Source organism: Seriola dumerili, unplaced genomic scaffold (assembly GCF_002260705.1).
Source record: "Seriola dumerili isolate Sdu_G_001 unplaced genomic scaffold, Sdu_1.0 BDQW01000052.1, whole genome shotgun sequence".
Taxonomy (NCBI): Eukaryota; Metazoa; Chordata; class Actinopteri; order Carangiformes; family Carangidae; genus Seriola; species Seriola dumerili.
This window is the reverse complement of record NW_019174307.1, coordinates 14,108,644-14,132,764: the sequence shown is the minus strand read 5'-3', so window position 1 is coordinate 14,132,764 and position 24,121 is coordinate 14,108,644. Positions and strand designations below refer to the sequence as shown.

Sequence of the window (24,121 nt, the reverse complement as noted above, 5' to 3'; positions counted from 1 at the left end):
ACCCATCCCAGAATGCACCGGGATGGTGGGAATGCCCACCAAGATTGTCTCACACATACATTCATCAGCTGCACCCTAACAGAGCCTATTCATATGATTACCATGTTTGACCTCTGCGAGTGTGTGTGTGTGTGTGTGTGTGTGTGTGTGTGTGTGTGTGTGTGTGTGCATGCGTGCGTGCGTCAACAAGAGAAAATAAAACATTCACACGTTAGACGAGCACAGCTTTGCACACACTGGCTTGCTTGACAGATGAGCACCCAATCAGACAGAAAAAACACAAGTGTGGAGGAAAGGCTTTGAAGTGTAGGAATAAGAAAAAAAAAAAAGTAGAACGCAGGTGTTTGGTTATGTGTTTGTATGTGTGTAACTGGGTACACGCGCCTGATGGTGTGTGTTTGGCAGTCATGTGAGGAGTCTTAGCTCTCGTTCGCCTCATTTTTCGTAACAAGCTGTTCACAAGGAAGAACAGGCAGAGCATGTAGCGGACGCACAGAGAGCAGCTGAGGTAGAGAGTGTGCTTTAAAGAGGAAACCGAGCACCACAAGAAGAAAACACTGTGTGATCTTCAGATGGCCACCGAGCTGTTTAAACATGCCACCTGCTAGCGAGTGTTAACCACAGACTAACCAAGGGCTAACAGGAGGAGCAGGATATGACTTCACCATAGCTAGCATGCAGAGTCACAGTGTGTGTGTGTGTGTGTGTGTGTGTGTGTGTGTGTGTGTGTGTGTGTGTGTGTGTGTGTGTGTGTGTGCGCGTGTGCATGTCTTTCTGTGGTTGTGTGGACAACTTTTGGTCTGAAACCATCATTGTGAGGACATTTTGGCCGGTCCTCACAACTACAAAGTGATGATTAAGGTTAGGGTAAGGGGTTAGGGAAAGCATTCTGTCAGTGTGTGCGTGTGTGTGCGTGTGTGTGCGTGTGTGTGCGTGTGTGTGCGTGTGTGTTCCTAACAAACATTTTGTATTTTGTGACAGATGGTCAACCCCCACACCGTAAAGTGACATAATTTATCTTGTCTGATTTCGGGTAGCGAAGGACTAGCACCTGCTGAAAAACTGTGGTGAACCTCTGAAAGGTTAAGCCCGGGGCAGCGAGCTCCTGAAGTATTTAGCTGAAGCTGTTGGCTCGGCACAGCAGCCCCAGCGGAAAAAAACATGCTACAAGCAAACACACGTGACTAAACTTCAGTGACTCTCACGGGACGAAGCTTGTCCTACCATCGCTCCTCTCATCATCTCTTGCTAACACACCCTGACTTCTGAGTAGACGTAAATTAACACACAAGAGGCAACGTCTACCCTCCTAGTGGAGGGCTAGTCAATCAAATTAGAATCTAGATAAGTCATTGATACAACGAGTCCTAATTAATTTACTTCATTTATTTATTGGTTCTTTTCACAGGGACAAGTACATAACGTAAACCGATGGCGCTGGTAGCTGGACTTTGTTATGTTTGGACAGAGTCAGGCTAGCTGTTGCCCAATGTTTGCACTCTTTCTGCTAAGCTAAGCTAACCGGGTGCTGGCTGTAGCTTCATATTTAGCATACACACATGAGAATAGTATCGATCCTCACGTGTAACTCTCAGCAACAAAGCAAAAAATCCTACTTCCCAAACTGTCAAACTTTTGCTCTAAGCAGCCACTTAACTTCTCTTCTCATCTGTTATAATTACAAGATGTTTAAATGAGCTGAAATCCTGTGTAGAACAGAATTGTGTAGGCTGTGTAGGTTTTCCAGCACACATGTGGAAAAAATTACAGTCACACATTGTATTGCATCATCTGGACTGTGTACTTGTGCGTGTGCTTTGTTCTGTAAAAGCCAGGGCATGTGTAATATTAACTGAGTACAAACTGACTTGTGGAGTGTGTACAGGAGACATCAGTGTAAAATTCACAAAAACATTTTTTTTTTTTTTTCTATAGCAGGTGATTCCTTGGAAGCTTCCCCATACAAAACTGACTCAGTTCTCAGTCCTCAAGAGGTTATCTGTTTCTGTATGAATGTCACAGTTACTGGTGTGTTAGGTGCACACATCTAAAACCAATGTAGTCTAATACAACAACATCGCAATAAGGCCTACATGATGTCCAGTTTTGTGGAAACTGTTTCAGAGAGGTGTGAAGGTCTGAAGTTTGTGGTGCTTTAGCATTATATTATATATTACAAATTATTTTTCCACTCCATTTATATAAATCAAGTTAGGCCACGCTCCTTAATATAACCTTCATGAATGTAGGATTTATTGCAGGGCTGTTGTATTACACTGCGTTAAATTAAGGTTGGTGTACCTAATAAATGTAGTTTAGATACCGGGCATAATTTTGACACTGTTCCTTATTCGATAAGATACACCATATCCGGTTTCACCTCGGCCCGATCATGTCGGTGCACCCCTCACTCATAAGCCAAGAAAAGTTAATGAGAATCTAAACAGCTGTCCTGCAGGCTTGACAGTCTCAGCTCTTTTATCTGTGAGCTGTGAAAAAGCAGCGGGTGCAGTGAGGCCCCCTGACTCAGGGAGCAGAGACAATGTCGGCCCAGCCAAGGAACAACAAGCCATCAGTCAATGTGTCTATCTATCTGTCAATCTATTCAAAGCACAGGAGGAGGATTCCAGTAGAGCTTTGCTTGGAAGGAAATATGACATTTCCTCTGTGGCAACTGAGCTAAACCTGACAGATGGCTGAGAGTTAATGGGTTCAACTTTGTTTGTGGGTGAAAAGACCCTCCCACCACTACCACACACACACACACACACACACACACACACACACACACACACACACGCACACACTTCCTGCAAGAACATACACACATTAAAGCAACAATGTGTCAAGCAAAATGTAGAAAATGAGAAGTTTTTCTCATTTGTCTTTCTCGTTTCGCAGGTTCTCTGATCTCACCTTCTACAGATCACGCCATTCATGTCTCTTTCACAGTTACTCGGTCACATACATTAAGGCAACAAATATCTATTTTGGTTATATTGTTAAAAAAGAGAGAGAAGGATGACCAGGAGAAGAGAGAGCATGAGTGCGTTTATGTGTGCATCGTCATCATTTAGACAGCACACGCTGCTTTTCTCTGCCCTCGTTGTTTCTTTTCTGTTATTGACAAGTGAGAAAGTTGACTAAGCTGAAAGATACTATACATTGTTTGTAAGCATGTTTTACCTTAAACCTCTTGTCTTGCAGGACCTTCTTGATGGCAACCAGCTCCCCGGAGTCGCAGAGCTTAGCCTGGTAGACAACGCCAAACGAGCCGTTGCCGATAACCTTCGTGTCCGTGTAGCTCACCTCCTGTGGCCGGTCGGGGCCTTGGCCCGGAGTGGCCACAACTGTTGTTACCTTGCTTCCATCCTTGTCCCCTAAAGATAGAGAGATAGAAAAAAAAAAAATAAGCAGATGGTCGTCATCATCTCAGAGTCAAACTGGAACATGTAAGGCCGTAACAGCCGCCTTGTTGGAGAAGTGAGCCAGGTTTTGTTTTGTGCAAATTTCTGTCAAATTTCTGTGGCGGAGAGAAACATAAACAATCCCATGTCTTTCTTTAGGTACAGCCAGTTTAAGCCCCACTGGTTCCAGCAGTACTTCCTGCAGATCAACAGCTGTGCTTATGCTGATCTGCTCCCAACTGACTGACTGAGTGTGAATCATGGCTGAGCTGAAACACAGCATCCGAGCTACAAAGACTCACTATAACCCTGAAACAGTTTGAAAACCACCATGAAATGTGTTTGTAATTTTTAGGTCTACTTTGACTAATAGGAAATTAAATATTAAAGCTCTCCCAAAGACAATGAAACTTAAGTCTCAACAGATGCAGAGAGAAGGACACTTGAATTCATTGTATTTCCTCTTTGACACTACACATTGGCACTTTAATACAAATCAAAGCATCAAGCTTTCTTGGTCTGCAACCACTCGACAAACTCACAAACCATATAGACAAACCGTTGTGCTACTCAAGATTATTATCAGTGAAAAGTCATAAGCTCATAAGACTATGAATGTTTGGGATGCTAATGCACTATAGATGGGAAATTGTTTTACATGCCCCCCACCCCTCCTCCTCTTTATACCTTCCTCTCCACTCAGTGAAGAGCTGGCTCCGCTCCCTTGAGATCACGACATGGAGGCTTTTTCCTGTTTAAGTGGATTCTCTCCTTCTGCCTCACACTGTCCCCCTCCCTCCCTCCCTCCCTCCCTCCACACACACCAATCCATAGTAGTTTCAAAGGGTAAAGTTCATATTAGCTGGCAGTTAAAAGACAACCACGCAAGAATGTGCATTCTATTGATGGATGCTGCTTCTAGACTCTCAAATAAAACCCCATACTTCCACACAAACTATTTGCAACAAATCCTCCACACAACATAACACCTGCATCCTCTCTAAATCGATATCCCTCCCTCTCTCTCTGTCTCTTTCACACAAACTGCAGCTTGTGTGAAAAAGTTGTACAGAAGCCAAAAGAAAAAAAAAAGAAAAAAATCAAAACATCCATGTTAAATTTGTCTAATTTTAGGTGAACTGCTGAGACAGACGCTGCTGAGACATTTGTCAGCAGCTCATAGTGGGTACAAAATCACGCTGATGAGTGGATTAGTGCTGCTTAATAACCGTGGCCTGTTGTTACTTAATAGAAATGTCATGCAGCATGCTGCGGGAGCAGACCACCTCCACATAAAGGACACTGGCAGGCCAAAGGGTCTTATCCAATAATGGGTGGAAGCGACCATCTCGTGCCGACTTCTGGCAAACCACCAGCCTGTGACTAGTCTTCGTGTGACCCCGCATGGCTTGAATTATTTTAACACTGGAAGTAAACCAGTAAACCCAGAGGTCTGATCCATTTTCATACTCACTGGCTGGGCTTATTTTCAAACAGGGTTATTGATTTTGACACAAAGAGTGCCTCTGTCAACACACACACACATGGGCAAAAGAAAGAAAAAGCCCTTCCCGGACATAAAATAACCGTTTTATGTGTGTGCTTGTTCCTGTATGGCCAGTGAGTGGTCTAATCACTGAAGATGTGATTATGATCAAGGAATGAGGAAAGGGCAGGAGGGATTTAAAAAAAAAAAAAAAGACCAACAGGTCTTCACTCTCCAGGACCAAGTCTAGAAAGAGAAACTGAGGACGGACTCTGTAACGACAGAAATAGACTTTCTAAGAGAGAGCGTGTGAGATAGAGAGAGAGAGAGAGAGAGAGAGAGAGAGAGAGAGAGAGAGAGAGAGAAATGTGACTCGGCCTACATATTCCAGCAGGGCCATTTCTATGACGCCTCTGCACTTCCTCAAACCGTGAGAAAAGTCTGTGCACACACACGCGCGCGCACACACACACACTCACTCACTCACACACACGTAGCTCACAGTCAGATATCACACTGGTGCAAATAAAGAACGGCCAAGTAATCAGAAATCTTTTTTCTTTGCATTGTAAGTGACTGATTGGACATGTGTGTGTGACGCATGACCCCTTCACACACTAATCTGCTAAAGCTGAAAAATCATTTTCATAATCTGTCAATCTTCACACAGACAGAGAATTGCCGCAATAACCACCGACGACTAGTGACGGATTATCTTCACTTCACATGTGAAATGAAATTTCCATTAAAATAAATCATCCCCAAAGTGAACCGACCTTGCAACATGTGCTTGCACCGTTGCCATGGTTACTTTGTCAATCAGCCTGCAACAACAATATAACTAGCATGACAAATTTACTCGACTACAAAGTGAGACTGTAGGGAGACAGCTGCTGGAACTTTTAGCAAGGGGCATCAATATTCAATTCAGGTCACCAGGCTAGTTCAGGGCACAACTGAATACGGCTAATGTGTGCACACAACGAGGCCAAAACAACTCTACTGTTGAGCAGTTACAGGACACATGTGAGGTTGGGTTTACTCCCAGATTACCAGATTTGTCTCTGATAACAAAATGCTTGAGCATGTTTTGCTACAAACGCTTAGGGTTAGGGTTACAATACAAAGGTGAGCAAGATTGATCTTAGAGGTTTGGACTGTTGTCTGGACAAAAGAAGACATCTGATGATGTCAACAAGTACTCTGTGATGTGATGCATTTAATCGACCAAACGACTAATCAAGAAAATGGATCTGCATATTAAATCAATAAAGAAAATAATTAGCAGTTGCAGCCTTAAACAACACCAAGCATTTGCTGCCAACTTATAGACACAAATCTGTTGGCGCTCAAAAGCTGGTGCATTTTCTCGAGCTACATTTATGAGTCTAATCAAATGCACTGATGATGATGGCATGTACCACAAATAAAAGCTAAGGCGCTGTGCTTTTATTAATGTTAATATGTTTGTGTGGGCATGGGCATGTGTGACTCCAGAGTCGCACTCACAGTCTGGGAACGCTCACTTTTTCTGCTTTGAATCTGTACTCAGATGTTCACAAAAGCGTTTCTTTTTCCCTTTGTGTCTGTAACCTGGGGAATTCTATTCAGACATTATTTAATTTTTTTCTACACCTACAAATCTTTTCCACACATTCACAAACTTGAATTTCATATGCAGCTTTTTTATTTTTCATGGGTTTACAGGAGGGTCACACACAGTACAATCACAGGCTTTCTAACTATTTCTGAGCATCATTTCACAAGCTCAAAATCTCACTAACCCTTATTTGAGCCCATAAATCTTTTGTTATTCACTTCCTCACAAATAGAGCATTAGCCTAAAAGTAACATTTGGTCACGCATATGCCCACTGTTCAAGACGTATGCCCAAATAATCCAACATCATCAGCAAGTTTGACTGGGTGTTTAAGGAATTTTGGTAAAGTACAGTAATGCCTTGAAGCAGATAGTCAACAGGATAACATCTCTAAAATGAAACCAGTTTCTGTCAACACAGTCTAATATTCTGCAATTTGTCCTCCTACAGTTTTGAACAACCGTTTGAATGACCGTTTTCGTTTGTAACCAGAGGCACATTAACCCTCTGGCTACATTTTTGTAATGAGTTGATGTTTATGTATTTGTCTAACACAAACAAAGAAATTGTTTGCTAAAGTTGACTTGAATGCCTCGCCGTGATGAGCGATCCGCTTTGGAGCTAGTATTAGGGTAGAAATGGAGTGCAGTGGTAACATATGAGACAGTGGCAGGTTGTAGTGGTAACATTATTCATGTATTTACTGCAAGATGAGGGATATTTTTCACACCACTCATGTTGCATCACTACAAGCGAATGTCACAGAATGAGCACCTGCCAAACTGTCCATATGTTCATTCCTCTCTGACGCCTTTTCAGGTAAAACAACTATATTAATTATGGTATATTAATTATATATATATATGTACATACTGCATTTATTAAACTTTGTGGCTATCAGAGTTGAAATATAATAACACAGACACGGTGATCAAACACTGAGCCTTATTACTATGCTGTTATAAACCCGTTTATTACTTCAAACTGTCAAAAGCACTTTCTCACTTGGGTTATGTCAGTGTTATTATGCTGGATGTATGAGTAGGTCTCCAAAATACAAAATGTACAAAATGTTAATGGGCTTTGTTACATGGCAGCTGTGCACTGCAGGTCAAAGTCCCATTTGTGGGGAATGTACGAAGACACTTGCTAACTTCCTCAACAACAAAACAGACTGTACCAGCAGCAATAGCATGCATGCATTGTGTTAATGTGTGCAGGTACATTCGTTCACGCACACACACACTCATGCAAAGTGTTCCACCGCTGCTGCAAGGCTGATGAGATAATTCACCACATTGCTGGAACCTCTCGTCACAGGAATGTCGCTGCTGACACAGAGCGAGTTTGGCCAAGCAGCGCTTACATGGAGACATCAAGGTATCGGTGTGTTTTTGACCAGACTCGATGTGGGTGCATAGATTTTTTTTTTTGATATCAGAGTGGTGTGCAGCCTGCAGAGCCGTGGCTGCCCAGTCCCTGACACCACACTGACTACACCCAGTGGACTGAGCAGAGACTGATCATCTGCTCATGTCTCTTTCCCTCAAAATTCAGCTCTCTTTTAAATCCTGAGTGATTCAGATTGTTCTTCTCTTGTCTGCAAGTCCTGCTGTTTCATTTGGAATCAAAGACTGTAATTAGTTCATTTTGTTCCCATCATCACTTGCTAAATGTGAGAAAGGGACAGAAAGGAAAGGGGAGAAAAGAGGGAGAGAGAGAGAGCTGTGGCTTTGAAATGCTAAACAAGCCGCTTATTGTTCTTGGCCAGCTGCCTCACCCTAAAAAACAAAACCTAAGAGTGCTCATGTGGGTGTGCGAATGTATATATGTATATGTCTGTGTGTGTGTGTGTGTGTGTGTGTTTCTGTCTGCCTGTGTAGGAGGGGTAGGAGTATTCTCTCCAGGATCGTGCACACTGGCCCCAGCTGCTTGAGATCATCAGCCAAGTTATTCTCTCTCTCTCTCTCTCACACACACACACACACACACACACACACACACACACACAAGTGTAAAGAGTGTGTCAGAGTGTGTGTATTAGTGTGGTGGAGGTCAGGTTAACACTAGGTGACATGCAAGAGAAAAAGAAAAAAAAAACAAGACCAGGTAGACACCAACATGTTGTTATATAAATTCAGTCCAAAGTACAATCATGACACAGCTGACACTGCAGATCGTGTAGCTTTGAATGACACGTCCTACTTTAGATTGAAAAAGGAAATGCCAGAAGAACGTGAGCATTTGTGAGTGTCTCATTATTTAATTTAAGCGTCTGTTGTCATTTGTTGATGGGGAGACCATTACTTTCACAAAAGTAATCCTTATTCGACAATGGAGTAGAGATTAAACATTTAGTCAATTAATGAATTCAAGGGATAATTAATTTTAATGATCAACTGTTTGAGTAATTTGTCTAAAAATTTGCTGACTCCAGCATCTCAGATGTGAAGATTTCCTGTTTTCCTTCGTCTTAAATGACAGAAAACTTCCTCACTTCGTCCCCCAGATATTTGGACTATTTTTTGACATTTTAACCAAACATTTACTGTAATCAATGAGAAAAATGAGCACTTAGTGATAATAAGACAATATCTATGTGGGTTTGATTATTGGTGTTTTAATGCTGCTTTTAAATCAAACAACGAGTGGTTGATATATGGTAACAAAAAATCTTTAGTACTATGGCTGTGATTGCCAACAGGTAAAGGAAACTCTCTAATCCAACCTTTAAGACCAGGAAATATTTAAACTATAGTGCATCACAATGCTACAACAGTCAAAGCCATTATCTAGTCTTGTACTTTATAACATATATAATGATATACTGTCAAGGAGTTGCCTCACCCAGTTCTACATTACAGGTTTCATTTAAGCCAGCAGGTGTAATTGCTTCTATTATGTAAATCCACAAACCCAAAGAATCTGTGCCAGCCAGAACAGCACATATCAAACCAATTCCTGAATCCTGCTCATCAGCTCGACACCAGATTGTAGATCCAGATCTGATTATGTCAACAAGTTCCTTTTTGTCCCAGTCCTTATGAATAACGACGGATTGTGTTAAAATATGTGACTTACCCACTTCGCTCTTGGTATGTTTTAAGAACTAACTGAATAACTGCCACATCATTCAAACCAATGAAAGCTGCTCACCAGGCAAAGTTGTTCTGTTTTCCTTGTTTTTTGGCCCATAAAGTATCCAATTATAGTTCTTCTCTAGCTGAACCCATTGATTTCTCGGCAACTCCACAGACGTGAATGGCACAAAAATTGTTTAGTTAGATTTTTATTGGACCTATTTTCTCAAACTGTGAAGAACACATGAAGATGAGAGGTAAAAATAGATGGGAACCCACCAATGTCAGTACCCTAGAGTAGACTTTTTAAAGACAATCAATTGTCAGGACGGCAACCGAAGCCAGAGTGGAATGAACAGAGTTTTCCTTTAAACATTCACATTTTCTTGAACCTAAGGTCTCACCTGTTGTCGCAATCATTCTTTGCTTCCTATGTAAAATATAGCTGGAGAGATCATTGCATGAAATGTTTCATGTTGAAATTATATCACAAGAGACGACTGAACAATCAACTTCTCTACTTTTCTCTATGGGACTGGACGCCACCTGCGTGCAGAAATCAGATTATTTAACACCCAGTTAATTGGGCAATTTCAGCTTCAGCCTTTAATGACTGATAATGATGTATTGACTTACCAGATGAGTCTCTAGGAGAAAAAATATTAAAAAAAAAAAAAAGGGAGAGAAAGCTCAGCCAGAGACTGGTGTAAAACGCATGCAATGTTAAGACCACAAGGTCAGCTTCGCATTTTCTGCTAATTCAGTAGCTTATGTCTGCACAACAATTAGGCCAAAGATTCTCAGTCCAAGAGGTTTTACATTTAGCCAACTTATTGATCAGCACAACATTTTGTTTTAAGTAAATAACAATTTCCCCTAGAAAAGCAACATAACATGAACGATCCAAACTGACAGGAACACACCAAAGCTTTAACACCCATATCTGGGGCAAGAGAGGTATTGGGTTAGGGATGGGAGTTTGGAGTGCTTCTGTGTGTGCGTGTGTGTGTGTGTGTGTGTGTGTGTGTGTGTGTCCTAAGTGGTTTTCAGTGCCAAGGCCCAGAAGAGAGCCTCAGCCTCAGGCCTCACCCCACTAACACACATCATGATCACATCAGAGCCCCGAAGCACCACCAACATTCCTCAACAGCCTCACTTTTTCCTCACACACACCCAAATGTGTATCTGCATGCAAGATAAGAAAAGGGTGTAGCTCGGTAGGTAGGTAGATGTCTCCAGCCAGGGCAGACATTAGTCATTAATAATGAGGATATTATGGTTAAAAATTCATATCAGCTGGAACAGTCTAATAAACTGAAATTTATGTCATGCAACTGTAATGCAAACTTGCTGAAGACATACCCCTAAATGATATCTTGTCTCATATCACCATATCAGAAAGAGATGGAGCTCTCGTAGTGACATTTGATTACTTTAACTTGCAGTATCTGCAGTCTATAAAACACACATACTGTGATAAAATGCAGTATGATGCCAGATTGAGAAGAGAGAAATTTTGACATAAAAACAAACACTGAACGGTGAATGAGTGTAACATTCCCAGCAGAGATCATATGAGGCAGAAATTAAACGAGATTTGTCTGTGGTTCGACACTGTTGAGCAGGTAGGCCTGGACAGTCGCATGGCTTCATCGCTCTGCAGCCAGTCTACACGGTGCCACCTCATGAACAGGATATTATGTGTCACACTCCCCTTCAGTCGCCGCGACGTCTGATTTCGACACAGTCCACAGACTCCAAGATCAGTGAACCAGCCCTCTCCGGGATCACGTCAGTTTCAACTATGGGCGCACCTCCCGACTTGACAGTTGCGTAATAGACCGGCCCTATCGCTTTAACCCTATTACGCTGTGTAGTAATTCCGCTATGATGTCTGTTCTATATTCAAATGCACAATAATCTGACCGGATCTGCGGTAAAAGCAGAAGGCTTGATGTATGGCCTGGGCTCGTGCCAACACTACCTTCCTCTGGCCCGGCACTGGCCGGCGCGGCCTGCTAACCCTGACCAGGCTGACCGGCCCCGGGGCGGCGCATCAGAGCGCAGCGGTGTGTGCTCACACCGAGGCGAGCAGTGTGTGTGTGTGTGTGTGTGTATGTGTGTGTGTGTGTGTGTGTGTGTGTGTGTGTGTGTGCGAGCGCGCGCGCGCGCGTGTGTGTGTGTGTGCCACTCAGCACCGGCCAATCTCAGTCAGTGACACAGATATATGGCAGGGCTAGGCTATCCGGAGCTAACGTCATACTCGCTTGACACATTTTAGTGAGGAGACATTTAGCGAGGATATGTAGCCCACACTGGGCCTGGTGCATGCAGAAAAAGGTAGGCTTCTCTAGAATTACAGTGGTGTACTTACTGCTGACTTTCATGCTGCCGAAAGCAGAGGGCTGCGGCACTGGTTTGCAGCTCTCCGCGAAGGATGTGGTCCTGGGCCGACCCGACATGATCCAATCCCTTAGATTCTCTCGACTCGGGAGACTGTGACTTGCTAAACGGCAGGACTGATCGATTCGCCGACCCTTCTCATCCAAAGAGGATGCCAGTAAATGAATATCACTGTAATTCACAGGGCGGACAGGCAGAACGAGATCCCTTTATCCCACAATCCTTCACACTTAGTTCGTATCACCTAATAAACTACCCTTTCTTTCCCAGCAGCAGTCAATCAAAGCATCATTTCTTCCGTATATTCCAGGTTTTCTTTCAGCGGGCCTTTGAACACACGTCTCCGACTAAAATAGTCATGAATCTGGCCTCTCCCTGTGGCCCCCCGATTAAAACCAACTGCGATATCTTTCTGGAAGCGAAATCAATTTCACAAAGATGAAGAAGGGTGAGTTCAGATGTTAAGAGTGCTGATCCGGTGCGGATCACTTGTATATGCGGCGTTTTCTTGACGATTCGGGACACATGCAGCTCCTCTTCATATCCCGATGTGGAGGCTCAATGATCCGACTGCCATGGCGGCTCCCTCGCTATACCCTAGCCTACAGACCGTCCAACGGAAAATCTGCCAGTTGCCACAGTCTTCTTCAGCGAATTCAATGGCTTTACGCTGACTCAAAATCCGCCCTCGCCGCCGTCTAATTTCGGTGTCTTTAACGAGGCCCCGGAGCAGCGAGCTCTTCAGAAAATGATGGTCTTTAGGCACAGAGTGCGACGATACCGAATTTCTTTTTTTATTCCTTCCCCATAGGTTTCGGGCTCGCTGTCTTTGTCGCTACGCACCTTAGCTACGCCATTTCCGTAAAGGGGTAAAGGGATTGCTCCGCTGTCGTGGGAGGAGGTTCACGCTGGTGACGTAAATCGCGACGGAGAATAGGAAAACTGTGAACGCGCAAACGGTGAATCTGGGGTGGCCGATTTAGCCAATCACAGAGGGTATCCTTCAAAAATAGGCGTTGACTGTGTTCCTCTGTGCCAATGAGAACGCCGGTCTTGAGCACCACATGGCAAAATTTGCTTGGCACCGCCCTCGTGACTTCAAAGGCTTTTCCCCGTGCCGCGACAGGGACAATGGGCGGGTCTGTTCCCAGGATTGATTACTTCGTCGACCAATGGAGCTGCGAAACCAGACTGTCAGTACAAATGGACCCAGCTGTCACAGTGCACCGGTGGTCATGCAGCACTGTTGCTATGTTAGTTACAAAAGCTAACCCTCTGCCTCTCCTCGACACTTTTTAATTCATAATAATTCATAATAATGTATGTACATGGCTGCCCCGTCAACACAAACCTTTATCCGCGTAGCTAAATTTCGCCTTTACATTTTATTTTTTTTCTATCCTTGATGTTTAAATTGACAGCCACTCCTTTTTATTTGTGATGCAATTTAAGCTGTATTGCATGAATAAAGTTTATCATCTTTTTTATTATTGTTTATGTCATAGCCTACTAGTTTCATTCCTGTATTGTATAAAGACAATAAAGCTACCTTGAACTTGGAACCTCTTCTCATGCTTTATAAATTAGTTCATTATCAGCCATGTTCGTGTTGCCAAGTTGCGAAAAATCGCTAATAAGTTGTTAATAGTTGGATTTCGGTCCCAAATCCTCTGCAGCTCTTTTTCACAAAGTAGTCAATTCAGCCACAGATTTTTTTTTTCCACTATCTGGCTTCCCTAAAAAATGTTCTTATTAAGGGCTTATAACTGAACAACAATGAATTAGTAGATGATTTATTAACCATTGATGAAACCATTAGTTAAAACATATTGGAAATCCTCTTTGCTTCTCTAATGACCTAAAACATTTCAAGTGAGGTCTATCAGAACTACTCTCCATCTATTTCTAACTTTGTGATAAATGTTGAATTATGTAGTGGATAACCATGAAATACTCTGTTATTTGGAGACAGAAATATGTGTGTGATTGATTGACAACTATTTTTATTCCACAATTCATCATGTGCCAGTTTTCCTCATCTTAATCTCAGTCATCTAGGCTTGGCAGGAAAGTCTCTCCTTCTGCAGAATGATGCTGGTAGTCAGTCTTTTGTGTGGTTTATTTATAATCTGTTATGCTCAATATCAAAGGGAATTTCTCCCAGGCTGCCCTTCAATGGTTTATATGCGGAATAGAGAGCAGCCGCGTCTCAAAAACAGGCAGCTGAGCAGAAGTAACACAAGACGCTGTTTTCCCTTCATAGCAACACCTCCCCCGGCAAACACACATTTTCCCATTAGAGGAAGAAAAAAATACTGAGAGGAGATAGTGGGAGGGAGTGAGATAGATAGAGAGAGAGAGAGAGAGAGAGAGAGAGAGAGAGAGAGAGAAGGGCAAGTCAGGAAAGAGAAATTTAAAATAAGAGGGTGGGGAGATACTGTTCTGTTTTTGTCTGTGTTGCAGAGATATCATAAAAACTCCAGTATCTGTCTTGAGGAAGTGTTTAGGTTCTGATTAAAGTCACATGACACAGAGGCTGGCAAATATTCTAACCCTGGGAAATAATAAAGGTAAATAAACATCAAGTTTAGTATTGCAATTAACATGAAGTCAAGGCTAGATTACGAGTCAGGCAAAGTGGTGAGGTGCCCCAGAAGTCTTGGGTTGTCTGTGGGGCACTTACTTGGTGGTAACTTGGTCAATTACAAATTAGTGTGGTATTATGCACCCCCACTAAAGTACAAGTGGAAACTGACATGGTGGCTCTGTCTTACAGAAGGGCCTACATGCTGTATATCTAAATCTTAAAACAAGCTGACACACAACAAACCTGGGGCTGGGTATTATTCCTGCTCTCTGGGTAAGATGTGTTGGGGGAATGTGAGAAAGTCGGGCTTAATAGGGGCAGAATGAACATGAAGTGATATGGAGTTTTTTTCTTTTGAAAAAAATGACTTAAAGATCAGCAGGGCATTCTCTCTTTCTCTCTCTGTCTCACCCTCTCTCTCTCTCTCGCTCTTTCTCACACACACACACACACACACACACACACACGAAACATATACTTCAGACAACTGTGACCTTTGCACATTAAATGCTCTGAATGAATAGGGACAAATAATACTGAGAAAGCAATTAAGTGTATAAAAGTCATAGCAGTGACCTGTTTTCACCAGTTGCTCTGACAGGGTGTGGTGCCTCACAAACCAGCTATAGATGGGAGGCATGTGACGATAAATGTAGAGCATTGTGTAGACAATGTAGGTCATTTGAAATTACAGCAAAACTCAAACAACAAACTGCTGACAATGTAATAAAAAGGCATAGCATCATTTTAAGTAACATATATGACAATGTAAAACAGTAAAAAGGAGACAGATAGGAAATATGTCTACCAAAACATCTACTAATAAATATTAAAATAAATATAGCATCTGCATAATAGCTTGTATAGTGCAAATTTCAACTGTTCTGCGAAAACCTTTAATTTTGCTTTCTGGGCTTTTTTATCTTTTACTCTAAATGTCAGACATGTTTGGAATGTAAGGGTTTTCATCTGACAGCAGAAATGTACAAATAAAGCCATAAGTAATAATAAAAGTAAACAACATTGTGTGCTTTTGAGCTACAAAAAGATTTCACGAATCTAATACTCTCTGTCCCACGATGCAAGATTCAAGAATATCAGCCCTCTCTTCATACAGAATGCAAAACACATTCCTATTGAAAGCTACAGTCAAAGTATCTCCCATAACAGATGCACATTAGCTTTGTGCACACTGAAATTTGTCTATACTCAAAGCTAATATTCATGTTTTTAGGACATGAATTCAAGTGGTGGAAATGGATGAACCCGTAAAGTGCAGTAAATGTGTGTTCATACAAAGGTGGGTTTGAGGTCTTCTTTGAACACCACAGGGCGTGGGGAGCGGTAGAGGCTGGTGAAGCCTTCGTACTCGCTGTCGGAGGAGTCTGAGGAGGAGGACAGGAGCGAGCCCCGCTGCAGGCAGGAGTCACAGTATGGACGGTGGTAGTAACAGTAGTCTGTTGAGCTGCTGGAGTCTGAGTCCCAGTACCCACAGGAGTCTCGAATGTGTCTGTGGTGCTGCTCATTATCACCACCAGCTTCCATATCAGGTCGAGCCGTGTGATCGTGTTCTGCACAGCGCAGCGCAGAACATCTGTGAGACTTTGAAACACACCTACGACGTTTTCTTATCACGCCCTGCCTTTCTGCTTCCTCCTCCTCCTCGTCTTCCTCTAGCTCAAGTTCACTGTTGTCAACCCGGAGGAGATTACCATCCACGGTGACCCCATCATGGTGCCTGCCTGGATTTTGGTGTTCACAGTTTTCCCTTATCTTCCCACAGCCTGTGTAGACGCAGGGAGTCAAACCTCTTCTTGATGAGTTGAAGGGCGGCCGTCGTTTCCTCATTGCGTAAGGCGAAATGCTCGGGTAACGGAAGAGAACGGGTGGATAAGGGGAGCGTGGCATCCGCAGGGAGAGAGGGGAGAGTGCGGAGGGCATCCTGGCGGTTTGACCCGGAGATCGAAGTGCGCTTTCCACGACTGCATCCAAGCTCAGCTCCTGGAGGATCTCCTGCAACTGCTCGCTGCTGACAAAACCAGTCGGTCTGGCATTTGCTCCCAGCGGAGATGTTAGGCCACTGCGACTGCCAAAGGTTTCAACCTGTAAGGGTTTTCTACGGCATTGTAGGGAAGTGACAAAGTTAACAGTCTCCTCTGCCGTCCTGAGTAATCCAGAGGACGGGAGGGACACAGGCTGTTTGAGATCCTCATCTGTTCTGGATTCAGCTGTGTCTTTGTCCATAGGGCCAGAGATAGAGACACTCTTTTCATTTTCATCAGCGAGAGGGGAGGAAGCACTAATGGGGTTTGAGGTGTTTGGAGCAGTGGGAAGCTCTGAAGATGGTGTAACGGCAGCAGCAGTGAGGTGAGGGGGTGAGAGTTGAGATTTAGTGTCTCTCTGAGGTAGAGAAGAAGAAGAGGGGCCGTCTGACTGAAGCTCTGTGGTCTGAGTGGAGGAGGAGTTGAGGTTGGTGGCAGAGGAATCCATGTCCTGGTCATTGCAGGGCTGGCTGGCTGACATGAGTCGCAGGAGTTTATCCTTGGCGTTATTCACCTGCTCCTGCAGACTGTCAATCACAGCGTTTTTCTGGAGATAGTAATGACAAACACAATGGTAAATAATTTGAGATGAGAGAAAAAAAGTTGTGTTGTGTTGTGGACCAATTGACCAACAGATCACACTTTGTCACTGGCCACCCTACTACTATGGCTTAAAAAAAAAAGCTCCATTAATTGCAATTATGCTTTCTAAGTGCAGACACCATCAGGAAAAATATTAAACAGAAGTTTAATCTCTTATTAAATAGCAGATAGCATTGTGACAGACAGATGCAGTACCTCACTAAGGAGTTTTTTCATGGAGGTGTTCTCCCCCAGCAGGTAGTAGATCTCATCCTGACTGTACACAGACGCTTGGCTCTTACTGGGGCTGCTGAAGTACTTGGCCATCTGACCCGGGTTGTTCTGATCCTCTTCAAATTGCCGCCACTGGGTCAACTGCATGATACAGATGAATGTAGAGATCATTACACAAACTGTCAGCTATAGAAATACATACACGAGTAAATGTTACCGGGATCGTTTGACATGGGACCTTTGGAGCAGGTGTGTTTGAGTGTATTATTCACTGTTCAGATACTGCCTTCATTTCCACTGGAGTTGCATTCCTTTATCATAACATAAACCCAGTGCCAGTCATAAACCTGTTTACAATAGCCTACATAAAACTGACTCATAAACAGCATCTGTGTGAGTCATACTCCACTGATAGACACCACAAACTGACACGCATATGGAAAAGGGAGGTCAAAAAAAGAGAAAGTCATCCACATAGCTATCATTCATCTGCTTGTCATGCGTCTGTCTATCTACACTTTCTGCCTGTCTGATTGACTGTCTGTCTTTGCTATTGGTTTGCAGACAGAGTATCCTATGATTGCCTGACAGTTGTGCCCAAACAATAAAATTCCTGTCCTTAGTGGTTTGTGCTTGACAGATGCTACAAAAGTACCAGTGTCGAAAACAAGGAAATGTCAGAGGGGATTTTGAAGACTAAAGACACTTCTTTTTTTTTTTTGATCAAATAAATAAATAAATGTTTGTTTTTTTTCTAAGACACCCTTTTCCTCAGCAGTTTCATGCATCTTGCATGTGCATCCTCTGATGTTTCCTTCTAACCTGAGGCACAAACAGCATGCAGTTAGTAGCCAGTGTGCAGATGAAGATGGCTCCAGCCACAGCGCTGTAGACCAGGTTGGGCCAGGCCTGCAGGAAGACGGACACGGGGACGACCACAGCTGAGGAGAGGGTGACCAAAGTAACGGCTGTTATGATGGTGGGAGACTGGTTGACTGGGGGGTGGCTGACGTTGCTGGTCAACCCAGCCAGGTAAGTGCCATAGAGGAGAAGAGAACCCTGAAGAGTGAAAAACAAAGCACAAAGATGTTGAAATCCATCCCTTTGTTAATGCTGGGCTCTCCTAGACGTATATAATGATAAATATAGCAGTACTTAGTAGTAGTAAAAGTAGTCATGTTATCATTGCATTTGAATAGATCAAAGAATACTTACCTTTTGAACTGCAATAATGATAGCCCACAGATCTGAGTATGCAGAAGAACAAGAGTCCAGACGAGACAAAGAGTAGGAAATGTCTCTCTCCACCAACTACATCAGGGAAAACCATACACAGTTAGTGAGTTTCAACGCGATTATATTTGGCAACATCACCAATGTGTGTATAATTAATTACACTAAGTTAGGAAGATGAAGGAGTTTGTGATTTTGTAGTCACACAATCAAACTTTCCTGCAAAATCGTATAAATCAAGTAATCATAACTTGACAACTATAAGCAGAAAAGGGTTAATTATCTACTATGTGTTATCTCTTATAGTCCCCACACTGTTGTGTGATCAAACAAAACAAAATCACCTGCCTTGCTGTACAGCTTCACAAAATCACCATTCAATTCTACCTTGACAACAGCTCTGACAGATCGTGAACACCTGATGGGGTCTGTGAGGTTCCAGGTGGTGAGAACCAGCATGTCCACCAGGATCAACAAAGCCACCATGCCCATCAGCTGGATGTCTCGGATGATCTGAGACAGAAAGCAGAGTCGCATCGAAAAACAAGCTCATTTTATCCATGCAGCAGTTTTCAATCGATATGTAGTCACTCTTTGGGAGATGCCTCTGTGTTGCCCTCGTCACTTAGGCACTTTTGGAATATCATACGTCTCTTTTTGAAATTAATTGAAAAAAATCTTGTGACGTAATGATAAGATTTTTTTTTCAATCTTCTGAATCCACACAAAAGGCTTATCTAGGCCCATGGCCTTCATTCCTACTGAATTCTCTTCACATTATTTTCTGCTAATTACAAAAGAAACAGACCCACAAGCAGGTGAGACCGAGGATATGACACGAGAATTACATAATATATGTTGACTAAGGACGCTATGAAAGTCAGCTATAGAAACTAGATGATATCCATGCACCTCTTGTTTTTTTTTTATCAGTGCATCTTTCAAGTTGTGTCTGCTTTGCTTCTAAACATCGAATACCAGCAATTTAAAAACATTCATTAAACACGTTAAAATAACTTCAAAAAAGGTTAAAATAATAATTAATCCAATTAATGCATCCTAGAGTGACAGGGATAACAAAGATAAACATAGTACAAGGTCCTGGAATCTGTATGCTGAAAACAGACAAGACCTCCAGGAGGCCTGTGGAGCATGCCTACCACTCTCTTGTCCGGCACCCGCTGGGTGAACACTCTGTACAGTCTCCATGTCTTCCCCAAAATCGGGCCAAACACCAGGGTACTGCCGACACAAAGAGTCCACATTCGAGCCTGTGGGAGAAAGTACTACATAATTATGTCCCAATGATTAATCCAACAATATAATGGAGCACTGAGGGTGACGTGGGTGCTTACCTGTAGCACAGCTGTGGATGGGCCACCTTGTGAGTGTGTTTGTTCATCAACGGCAAATAGGAAGCCACTGCTATAAGTGAGGAGGCTTCCAAAGAGAGTCAGGACATTCAGATTTGGACTGGACATCTTCACTATTCTGAGGATACAACAGGTGCAACAATGAATTCATACATCTCAGTAAATGGGGTCTTTGTGTTTATATACTGTATGCATTTTGTTTTGCACAATACCTGTTGTTTTTGAAGCGCAGGGTGAAGAAGAGGAAGCAGAGAGCCAGCAGGATGCCACAGGACAGCAGTGTCCACACCACAGCACTCAGCACCGGGGAGAGGGACCGCCTCGGCAGCTCCACTGCCATCTGCATACACACACACACACACACACACACACATGCACATGCAAACCCCTTAAAATCACATCTGAGATAGTGCAGATGTAGCCGTCACACTCCTACATTGTTGGATATTTGTGTATATGTATTCTAAACCTTCACATTGGGGTAAAAGCAACAGAAAAAAGTACACAGGGTGCATCTGAGTAAACAAACTTTATTAAGACAAACAGAGCAACAAACATCATGCTAGAGCCTTGCATTCAAGCTCATTTTAGACATTGACAGGCGAGATGATCAGAGGTGCGGAGTTGATCCCACCATGATTGCGCCGGGGGTTAAAGTAAGGGAAAAGTCTTTCATTGAATGAGTATCCAGTGAATGAGTAAATGTGAGAAGCAGAGTCCACGTTGTAAAAAGAAACCTGCCCCCGCTCCAGATCCACATACACCCCGACTCTCTGGGGCTTTTCCACCAGCGGCACACAGATAGGAGTGCTGCTGAGCGCCCAGTAGCTCTTGTCACTTCTCATCCCCAGCGCCCAGTAGCCTCTCTCTGGGTTTAGCATATTCCCTCCTTTTCTGTTGACAGATTCAAGCCCGATTCCGATATCCCACTCTGTCTTCCCCTTCACCTGGACCTCGTAGTAGAACCTGCCAGAGGAGAATCCCTCCTTTCCCAAAACACTAACACCGGGGTAAAATCTCTCTGGGTTGTCAGGGAGGCTCAGCGCAACATCACTATGATAGACCTGTTTCCTGTTTTCAGACAGCACCAGTTTGGGATGCGCTGTATCAGGATCCAGCGTTACATCCACGGCACACTGCTGAGCCCTCTGAAATTCGCTCTCACACAGCCTCTTCGTCTCAGCCTTTACAGTCTCCTCTAGCTGACACATCACCCTCCTGACTGCTCTCCTCACCGTGCCCACGTACACAGCACTTTCTACACAGGTGTCGGACTGGTCTTCGGTGGCCGGCAGTGCGGAGAAGGCTGGAAAGCTCTGGAGAAAATAAAGGTCGTCTTCAGTGCGCGAGAGCTGCTCCAGCTCTGTGTTTCTCTGCCTCAGATCTCTGACCTCCTGCTCCAGCTCCATGATGAGTCCGCCGGCCCTGTTTTCAACCTGCCTCTGCTTTGCACCAATCACCTCCACCACCTCAGCTTGGCCTCTCTGGATAAGGTGGAGCAGTTTGGTGAAGACATGCAAACTCTCCTCAATCTCTCTTTCAGTGTTCCCTCCGCTGACCTTAACAGTTTGATTGATTTCTCTGATTTCCTGCAGGCGACCGTGGATCATTTTTTCCACCTCTTCGTTTATCCTTCCGACTTCTGCTCTCATGTCTCGGCTCTTGTCCTCTATAGGAACGGTGTGATGGGCCTTGTGGTCCGTCCTGATGCAGATCTGGCACACATATGTCTGGTCAGTGTTACAGAACAGTTCTAGGAGTTTCTCGTGCTGCTTACACACTCTGTCCTGCATGTTCATCGTGGGATTAATCAGGTGGTGATTTTTGAAGGTGCCTAGAACATGATGGGGCTCCAGATGAGTCTCACAGAAGGAGGCCAAACAGTCCAGGCAGGATTTCTGAGCCTTGACTCTTTTTCCAGCGCACACATCACATGACACTCCTCCTTCATGGCCTGAATATTGGTCCACAGTGCTGGCGTCATTTTCACTTTCTTTTTCCAACGACTTCTGGAACTGAGAGGCCACCTCTGAAATGAAGGTGTTCACTTTGAGCTCAGGCCTCCTGTAGAACTTCTGCTTGCACATGGGGCACTGCGACAGATTAGCGCTCTGCCAGTATCCTTGTATGCAATCCCTGCAGAAGTTGTGCCCACAAGGAGTGGAGACTGGCAGGTTAAACAAATCCAGACAGATGGGGCAAAGAAGCTGCTCCTTAGACAGCACACTGCCAGCAGTAGCCATATCTGGGAACACATCCAGAAAGAAAAGCAGGTGGGATTTTAGGGAATAGGTTGGCTCCATTCCTTGTATTTTTTTTTCTTTCCTCTGTACTATCACGCTAGAAACAGTTGCGCCTGGTGAGCTGTCTGCGTCCACGAATAGCAACAAATGTATGGTGTTACATTACATCAAAGGATGTTTCATTTTATCTGACAGTTTTCATGTCAGCTGAGTTAAACAGACAATAACAACGAGGGATTATTTTGGACATTTAAATAAAATAAAACAGTACATTGAAATGCTATCTTGTCACTTAATCCATTACCATAACAAAGCAAACACAGCGCGGCTCACTGTTCCTTTCCCCTTGGGAGAAGATGATATCTACACTTGGAGACCGATGCATGCATAAATTAACATCATAAAGCATGAAGGAAATCAAAGAGATAACTCACCTCGTGTCTATGTGGTGTAGCACGGAGAGGAAAGTGTTTGTGTTCCCTGACACAGTGTCTCTGCTACTAAAGTTTCTATTTGGAAAGTCACATTACTCTGTCTTGTGCCGGCGTCATGTTGCTGATCTCCACTCACTCTTTTCTTAAAGGCACCAGTGACTGCGACGATACTAAACATAGCTTCACCAGTCCTTCCCCATTTGTTTTCAGTGAACTGACTTCTTGAGTGGGTTAATACCACACGTCCAGCATGTTTTCATTTGTTGCATTTTATTTGTTTGGGTGTTTTTTCGTGATATAAAGACAGACATTCCAAGAAATCACCAACATCAACTGCAAAGTGGACACGAAACACGTGAGGTTTGCGTGCGCACGAGGGACAGAGAGAGATTACCGTGCTGAGGAAGCATAGTCTCTGCAGAATGTCGAGGCCCTCCTGCCTGTCGACTCCTGAGTGGATGAAACAAAGTGGGGAATCACAGTGGGAGCTGCAGTTCAGCTCAGGCTCCATGATTGGCCCCAGTCGGTCCACTTTTACACACACATCCTGTGGAGTGAAAAAAAAGAAAAAAAGAAAAAGATATGATGGGTGTAATGACATCTGAAAATTAAACACATAATTCTTTGTAAATAAAGCTGTTGAGAGAGCTAAACCATAAAATCTTTTGTTCCCTGTTGAGTCATAACATTTTCACTGTACCAATATATAAATAAATATAAAGAGAGCACCCACTGAACTGCAAAACAGAAGGCACTGGGGGCCAGAGAAACACACTTTATGTGAAGTCTTCTATTTCCAGGTCTGTAATTCACTGAACTGTTGTAAGACTTGCAGCCACCACAGTGTGGTGCTCTCACAGAAACCCCTGAGAGGAGAAATGCACTCATATTAAAACAACAAGGAAAAAGACCAGAGGCACAAATAAACCCAACAGAATGAATGTTAGTTAAGGTCTAAATGGAATGAAAATGTATTAATAAAGTTCATTATTTCCCAGCACAAAACAAATTGAGAAGCCAGGTCTTAGCCTGCGTGACAGGAAGCTGGTGTGTTTCTGCTTGTCCTCAGTTTCCACAAGCGCTGCGTCATCATCACAGAAGTGAACCAGCCAACACGCTGCTGTGACACACATCTGTGCACAAGACAGAGTGAGACTACAAGAAAAAAATACTGCAATTGAAATATACCAGAGCTATCATTTACAGTTTCACCGAGGGCCACATAATCTGCAATCAGCCTGGTTATTTAAGGCATCAGAGACTGAAGATGTAAACTTTGGGAAGTATCACCAAACTACTGTTTGTCACTCTTGCCAAAGGCATTTTTATGAGGCTACCCGTGCTGCACTGACATGTTGCAGATTTAATTATGCTGCATGGTATCACCTGATACTCTGAGCTGTAAGTAGTACAGACT

The 24,121-nt window shown here is 43.4% G+C and overlaps 2 protein-coding genes across 3 annotated transcripts in view; both read right to left on the bottom strand.

The window, feature by feature from the left end:
* gsk3b (glycogen synthase kinase 3 beta) overlaps nucleotides 1–12,793 on the bottom strand; it is a 29,774-nt gene extending 16,981 nt beyond the window's left edge. For both annotated transcript variants that reach the window (XM_022740474.1, XM_022740475.1), the window contains exons 1-2: nucleotides 11,948–12,793; nucleotides 3,187–3,380 (exon numbers count right to left, since the gene is read on the bottom strand). In XM_022740474.1, the coding sequence (XP_022596195.1) occupies nucleotides 3,187–3,380; nucleotides 11,948–12,035 (282 nt within the window). In that variant the 5' untranslated portion in view covers nucleotides 12,036–12,793. The remainder of the gene's footprint in view (nucleotides 1–3,186; nucleotides 3,381–11,947) is intronic.
* A 2,713-nt stretch (nucleotides 12,794–15,506) lies between these two features.
* On the bottom strand, nucleotides 15,507–23,215 carry gpr156 (G protein-coupled receptor 156). Its single transcript, XM_022740968.1, has 9 exons — nucleotides 23,099–23,215; nucleotides 20,240–20,367; nucleotides 20,010–20,145; nucleotides 19,815–19,925; nucleotides 19,042–19,167; nucleotides 18,637–18,732; nucleotides 18,244–18,480; nucleotides 17,404–17,562; nucleotides 15,507–17,152 (listed from the first exon to the last, which is right to left on the bottom strand). Exons 1-9 carry the CDS (start codon nucleotides 23,213–23,215, stop codon nucleotides 15,854–15,856), a joined length of 2,409 nt encoding a protein of 802 aa, XP_022596689.1. The 3' UTR covers nucleotides 15,507–15,853.
* Between the last annotated feature and the right edge of the window lie 906 nt (nucleotides 23,216–24,121).